This window comes from Lipotes vexillifer, unplaced genomic scaffold, assembly GCF_000442215.2.
Source record: "Lipotes vexillifer unplaced genomic scaffold, Lipotes_vexillifer_v1.1 scaffold591, whole genome shotgun sequence".
NCBI lineage: Eukaryota > Metazoa > Chordata > Mammalia > Artiodactyla > Lipotidae > Lipotes > Lipotes vexillifer.
The window spans coordinates 4,297,300-4,304,365 of record NW_006791954.1 but is presented as its reverse complement, the minus strand read 5'-3'; the positions used below and the strand labels follow the sequence as shown (position 1 = coordinate 4,304,365).

The 7,066-nt window shown below is 55.1% G+C and overlaps 2 protein-coding genes across 2 annotated transcripts in view; one reads left to right on the top strand and one right to left on the bottom strand.

Moving 5' to 3' along the window:
* Positions 1-1,743: 1,743 nt before the first annotated feature.
* Positions 1,744-3,062, top strand: MIEN1 (migration and invasion enhancer 1). The gene is made up of 4 exons (XM_007465170.1): positions 1,744-1,894; positions 1,998-2,095; positions 2,451-2,527; positions 2,615-3,062. The coding sequence occupies exons 1-4, from the start codon at positions 1,806-1,808 to the stop codon at positions 2,696-2,698; spliced, it is 348 nt and encodes a 115-aa protein (XP_007465232.1). The 5' UTR covers positions 1,744-1,805; the 3' UTR covers positions 2,699-3,062.
* Positions 3,063-4,214: 1,152 nt separating this feature from the next.
* The window catches only part of ERBB2 (erb-b2 receptor tyrosine kinase 2), a 22,506-nt gene continuing 19,654 nt past the window's right edge, over positions 4,215-7,066 (bottom strand). The window contains exons 21-28 of the mRNA XM_007465169.1: positions 7,040-7,066; positions 6,750-6,905; positions 6,558-6,633; positions 6,111-6,257; positions 5,638-5,735; positions 5,251-5,439; positions 4,713-4,965; positions 4,215-4,570 (exon numbers count right to left, since the gene is read on the bottom strand). The exon at positions 7,040-7,066 is cut by the window's right edge and continues 1 nt beyond it. Coding sequence (XP_007465231.1) covers positions 4,215-4,570; positions 4,713-4,965; positions 5,251-5,439; positions 5,638-5,735; positions 6,111-6,257; positions 6,558-6,633; positions 6,750-6,905; positions 7,040-7,066 — 1,302 coding nt within the window. The remainder of the gene's footprint in view (positions 4,571-4,712; positions 4,966-5,250; positions 5,440-5,637; positions 5,736-6,110; positions 6,258-6,557; positions 6,634-6,749; positions 6,906-7,039) is intronic.

The following is a 7,066-nucleotide window of genomic DNA, read 5'->3' as shown; positions in this document are numbered from 1 at the left end:
CCGCAAAAAAAAAAAAAAAAAAAAAAAAAAAGATTTGAATAAGTGTTTTTCCAAATAAGATATATGAGTGGCTCATAAGCACATGAAAAGGTGCTCAAGATCATTAGTTATTAGAGCGATTCAAATTAAAACCACCTCACTCCCATCAGGATGGCTATAATGAAAGAGACAGACAACAAGTCTTGACAAGGATATGAGGAAACAAATTGTCATATATTGCTGGTAGGAATGTAAAATGGTGCAGCCACTTTGAAAAACAGTTTGGCCGTTGCTTAAGATAAACATAAACTTTCCATACAACCTAGCAAGTCTACTCGTAGGAATCTACCCAAGTAAAAACACATGCACATACAAAGACACTTACATGAACATTCATAGCAGCATTACTCAAAACAGCCCAAAACTGGAAACTCAAAATGTCCATCAACTGGTATTGAACAGATAAATAAAACAGTACATCCATACATTGGGATATTACTCAGCAACTAAAAGGAACAGACTACTGGTACATGCTACAGCATGGATGAACCTCAAAAACTTTAAATGGAGTGGAAGAAGTCAGAAGCAAAAGATTGCATATTAGTTCATTTATAAGAATATCCAGAAGAGGCAAATTTATAGACAGAAAGCAGATCAGTGGTGGCTTAGGGCTGGAGCCGGGCGCTGGATTGACTGCAAATACACAGGTGGGACTTTTTCATGTTGGTGGAAATGTGTGGTGATGGCTGCACAACTCTATACGTCATTGAATTGCTTAAAAATGAATGTGAGGATATTATGGTGAGACTCCAAGGAGAGTAGAGGCAGGGAGACAGCCTCCATTTCTAGAGTTACAAGACGGGAATAAAGAAGCCAGCTCTGTAGCGGGGCTAGGATGAGATAGGGAGGTGCAGGAACTGGATGCACGCGATGGCAGCATAGAGCCTGCGAAATCGAAGCGTCAAAGCCTAAGGTTCCGGAAGGCAGAAGGCTGGCGGTGACTGCCCAGACTGTGCCTGCAGCTTAGAGCTTAGGAGAAGTACCTGAGTGTGTAACTATGGAGTGGTTTAAAATACCATCAGTGGGACTTCCCTGGTGGTGCAGTGGTTAAAAATCCGCCCGCCAATGCAGGGGACACAGGATCGAGCCCTGGTCTGGGAAGATCCCACCTGCCGAGGAGCAGCTAAGCCCGTGCACCACAACTACTGAGCCTGCGCTCTAGAGTCCTTGGGCCACAACTACTGAGCCCACGTGCCACAACTACTGAAGCCCACGCGCCTACAGCCTGTGCTCCGCAACAAGAGAAGCCACTGCAATGAGAAGCTCACTTACTACAACAAAGAGTAGCCTCCGCTCGCTGCAACTAGAGAAAGCCAGCGGGCAGCAACGAAGACCCAACGCAGCCAAAATAATTAATTAATTAAAAATAAAATAAAATAAAATAAAATGCCATCAGCTAGTGAGAAATGGCAACTACTCCATACCATCAGCCAACCCCAGGCCCTGGGTCCGCTTGCCCCACTTTCTCTTCCTTTTGTAAACTGGAAAGCGCTTTGCAGTCTAAGACACGTCATTAGATTAAATAAGAGCGTTAAGTCCAGCGGACACTAGGTGCGGGGCATGTCGGGCGCTGAGAACGCAGGCCAGGAAAGTTGGTCTGGTCCCGTCCTCGCAGCCCAGCTCTCCAGCTGGTGACAGTGTCAAAACAAAGCAGCAGCAGCAGCCGCCTGAAGGGGGCGCCCGGATGTAACGCGCGGCCCCGCCCCGTCACGTGCCTGCGGCTTCGCGTCACACCCGGAAGCTGCTGCTGTGGGGAGCCGGCAGTAATGAGCGGGGAGACAGGGCCGGCGTCCGCAGCGCCCCCTCCCGGGGAGGTCGAACCGGGCAGTGGGGTCCGCATCGTGGTTGAGTACTGGTGAGGGGCTCAGGCCAGTGGGGAAATCCGGGCCGGAGGAGGGTGGGTCCACCGGAGGTACCGTCCCCGAAACCCAAGCGGACCTCAGGTATCTTCTCCCTAGTGAACCCTGCGGCTTCGAGGCGACCTACCTGGAGCTGGCGAGTGCCGTGAAGGAGCAGTATCCTGGCATCGAGATCGAGTCGCGCCTGGGGGGCACAGGTGAGGCCGCAGAACACCTGCTGAGTCAGTGTTCTAAATCCCAGCTCTACCACTTTCTAGCTCTGGCACATATAGTGTCCAGCAGTGTCTGGCACATAGTAAAATGTCCATATGCAACTTGAGTGAGGGGGGGTTACAGATGAAGCCTGTTGGGAAAAATGGGTGAGACTGAAGTGTAGGGTTGGAGGGGAGGGAACCCTCTATTGAGTTAGGAAGCCAAGTTCAAAGGAAGCGGCTGGGGCCCGTGAAGGACATGAAGGAGGGGCCTGTGTTAAGTCTAAGGAGTGTGGAGGGCCTCCCCTGACTTTTGCCCGTTCTCAGCATGCAGTTCATTCATCCGTTTATTTAATACCAGGGGCCTTTGAGATCGAAATCAATGGACAGCTGGTGTTCTCCAAGCTGGAGAATGGAGGCTTTCCTTATGAGAAAGATGTGAGTACTTGCCATGCTGGGAAGACTCCTGGTTCACCCTGACCCTACAATGAACGCATCATCCCATTCCACATCTCTGCCTTCTAGCTCATTGAGGCCATCCGAAGAGCCAGTAACGGAGAGCCCCTAGAAAAGATCACCAATAGCCGCCCTCCCTGCGTCATCCTGTGACTACACGTGATTCTGGGTTCCTGTTCTCTTCTGGGATCCAAGCCATGGTCACCCCTTTGGTTCTGCTGAGGGCTCCCTACTGCCTCTTTCACCTCACTTAGCTCCCTGCAGCTAAGAGACCCTGGCCTCCACTTTGCCCCTTTGGGTACCAGGAGGGTTCTGCGGTCTTAGGGGTCAAAGAGAAGACCCTCTCCATGGGCATTTCTACAGCCACCTTATACCCCTTTCCCAGGATCAGTGCCCACAAAAACCTGCTCCCCTCTCCAGCTTAGCCATACCTGTCAGATGCTACCATAGTTCTAATTTATTTTCCACTAACCCCAGGCAATGTCAGCTACTGGCAATAAAGTGGCACTGCAAACACCAGTGCCCACTAGTGTGTGTTTTTATGTCCAGTTTGGAACTGTGGGAAGGGAGGAGAGGGAGACAGAGGCCAGCCCAACCTTTATACCACCGACGTGATCCTGCTGTCTGGGTGGGTTTTTTCTGGATGGCTACTTCTAATTCAACGATTTCCTTGCCAAGGCAAGGAAAATGACTCACACGGTAGACACCGCCTCTTCTTTCCTCCATCCTTCCCCGACTACCCCTACCTACAGGGAGGAAATTACCCCATTCTGGTGGGTGGCCTTAGGAGTTTCTTTTCTTCTAAGCAAGAATGATCTGGTCATCAAAGGGCTCTCAGGTCAGAATCCCAACCGGTTTCCCCCCAACCCAGGCGCCAGGAAACTGGCAGTAGGCTCCTCATTCAAGCTTTCCGAAGATTCCTAGCCAGTCCCTCCAGGCAAGATGAACTGAATGTAGGTTAAGAGGTGAGCAGTAAAGGGGTGGCTCAGGGCCACCCCAGACATAGGCTTGTGTCCAGCTGTTTTCCAAAATATATTTGCAAATGGAGAAAGTGGGTATGGAGAAGGGACATCCCTCCCGCAACCCCAGGGACTGCCCCCCCCACCCCGCTTCCACAATACCCACTCTCCACCGAGTCCTTATTTCATCTTAAAAAAAATAATAAAATAAAACAACCAAAAAAAAATAAGTAAAAACAAAACCAAAAAAGCACTCTGTACAGGGACTGGATCTGGGCGCTGCTGCTGTCCCCTTCTTCTTAGGGGCAGAGCTAGGTCTCAGGGAGTCTCTGCTCTGGTTCCTAGACACCCTCTTGGGGCCTCTTCCCTTCCTAGGCTCAGCTTCCCTGTCCTTCAGTGTCAGGTTCTGGAAGAAGTCAGGCTGGGCTGCTCCCGCAGGTAAGGAGACTGGCTGTGGCATCCAGTGGACCCTAGTGGCTGGGCCAGGGCTCCAGCATCAGTCAAGACTCCCCGGTGCCGCCCCCTCTTCCAGCCAGGCTGGGCGGCTCTCAGCCACCTACGAGTTGGAAGAGGAAGATTGCTGGCATGGCAGGCTGCCCTGGATGTGATCCAAGGGCCCTCTCCCTGCCTCGTCCCGACGCGGGCCCCAAGTCAGGCCTTCCACACTCCCTGAGGGGCCAGCAGGGCCTCAGCGGTCCGGGCCTTTTGGCTCATACTGGCATGTCCAGACCCAGGTACTCAGGGTTCTCTGCTGTAGGGGTCCCTTCAAAGGTGCTGGGTGGAGAGCCCCGCTCTGATGGGTCCTGGTCCCAGTAATAGAGGTTGTCAAAGGCTGGGCTGAAGGCCGGAGAAGAGTGGGACTGAGGGGCAGCCCTGCCCCGGGGCGCCAAGTACTCGGGGTTCTCCACGGCAGCCCCAAAGGCAACAATGTCTTTGACAACCCCATTCTTCCCAGGGGAGAGAGTCTTGGGCCTTTCCAGAGTGGAACCGGCAGGTCGAGGAGGAGGCCGAGGGCCCTCTAGGGGTGAGGGGGGCTGTGGCCGAACCTCTGGCTGGTTCACATATTCTGAAAGGACAAGAGAAGGAGGCTTGTTAGGGGGGAGGAGCCCGTGTGTTCTGGCTGCTGCCCCTGCCCCCATAGTGGGCCCTGGGCTGAGCACCCCCAATCCCCACCTCCCAACCTCTCAGCTCGGGCCTGGACTCCATACCGGGCTGGGGGCTGCAGGTCAGGGGGGCAACGTAGCCATCGGTCTCGGGAGGAAGCGGTACTGTGGGGTCCTCGCTGTACCGCTGTAGAGGGCTGGAGTCATGTTGGGGGAGGTTCTGCAGCCCCTTGGCTGCCCCCATTCCCAAGTCACCGTCAAACACATCAGAGCCGGCCCCTTCGGAAGGTGCCAGCGGAGACCTGGGGGGCTCCTCCTCCGAGGGCTCCAGACCCAGCGTCAGCTCACCACCGCCACTCTGAGGACGAGAGAGAAGGTCATGATGGGGGTCATTCGTGATGGAGACTCCACGGGAGGTGACAGGGTCACAAGAGATAAAAGGAAGTTGCCTTCGGGGTTTGACACAGTCACTGTGGCAAGAGTGGGGTCACAGTTGGAAAGCAGTAGGAATCCTTCTTGGGGATAATGGGGTCTCCTCCGTGAGAGGTGATGGCTGGGGGACATTGGAGAAAGGGACTCTAGTCCACTGGGGTCGGGGGAAGTAACCAGACACACCCACCACACTGTGACAGGGGGCACTGACCCTGGTGGATGTGCTGCGGTGCCTGCGGTGGGCTGTGCCCCCAGAGCCCGGGGCAGGGTCTGGGCAGAAGAAGCCTTGCTGGGGTACCAGGTACTCCTCAGCATCCACCAGGTCCCCCATGTCATCATCCTCCAGCAGTGAGCGGTAGAAGGTGCTGTCCAAGGGGCTGGTAGGGCCCAAGTCTTCATTCTGGGGAGGCGGGAGACAGAGCGTGGCAACCTCTCCCCAGCCCAGCCTCCCAAGGGAGGCTCAGGGAGTACCAGAGGTCTGACGAGTCAGGGAAGGGCTGGGCTTGGAAGCCTGGGACCCAGGAATCATCTCCCTTTCCTCCCTCTAAGGGAGAGTGATCTTAGCCACAGGCAGGGATGGCATGGAAAGGCCCAGTACCTGGATGACCACAAAGCGCTGGGGGTCCCTGGCCATGCGGGAGAATTCGGCCACCAACTCCCGGAACCTCGGCCGACATTCAGAGTCAATCATCCAACCTGGGGGTGGGCAGGAGTCCAGCATCTCAGTTCTGGCTGCAGCCTGTGTGCAGAGCCCCTCACCCCCACCCCCGGCCTAGACAACCCCAGTTACTAGAGTCCAAAGCCCTCAGGTGGTAGAGAAGAGGTACCAGACTCGGATCCTGAGAGAGAACCTTTGAGAATCTCTACTAGTTTCCCCTTTTTATTTTGCATTAAGCCTCTTTCTAGCTGGTCCTTGATAGCTCCTCTGGACTGGTACTGTAAAGGGAAGTGAGACCCTTTTGAGACTGCATTAAACATATCCTGCTCTTGGCCCCTTCCCATGCCCCTCGTAGGCCCCTCCACCCAGGCCCTCCCACTCCTCCAAGCAGCCAACCCAGCTCAACCACGCACATTTGACCATGATCATGTAGACATCAATGGTGCAGATGGGGGGCTGGGGCAGCCGTTCCCCCTTCTCCAGGAGGTCAGGGATCTCCCGGGCTGGGATCCCATCGTAAGGTTTGGCGCCAAAAGTCATCAGCTCCCACACAGTCACACCTGGGGCAGAGATGGGGTCAAGAGGTGGGGGGACCAGAGGGAGCTTTAGTGTACTGAGCCCCAGAGGCTCTATCCAAGAGCCTGGCACCATGGGGGAAGGAGGGGAGGGATGCAGTGTCAAGGGCAGGAGATACCCAGTCTTTCCGCAGTCCCTGGCAGACTGAGGCACTGGCAGCCCCTTCCTTCCTTCATGCTAAAGTGTCCATTAATTCGCTCCATCCCAGCTCTCATCCTTCCACCCGCATCCCCCCCCAGGGCCACGGCTCCGTGTCCACCCTTCCAACCCACCCCATCACACACCATAGCTCCACACATCACTCTGGTGGGTGAACCGCCGGCGGAGAATGGACTCCAACGCCATCCACTTGATGGGCACCTGGGAGAGCAGAGAAGGAAGTGCTCCAACCAGGTATGGTGGGGAGGTGGCCGTTCTGAGTGCTCCCAGGGGCCAGACCCCACTCCCCCTTGCTTCACTCTGCTCCCTCCTCTGACCTTGCCCCCATCCGCATGGTACTCTGTCTCATCAATGTCCAGCAGCCGAGCCAGCCCGAAGTCTGTAATCTTGACATGGTTGGGACTCTTGACCAGCACATTCCGGGCAGCCAGGTCCCTGTGCACGAGCCGCACATCCTCCAAGTAGCTCATCCCCTGGGGTCAGAGGCATCTGTGTGGACCTCGCTCTGCCAGAACTCTCCCAGGAAACCTCCTCATCCTAGCTCTGAGTGGAGACAGATGCTTGCTCCCAAGGGCACCCGCAGAGCCCCGGCCCCCAAAGTGCATACCTTGGCAATCTGCACACACCAGTTCAG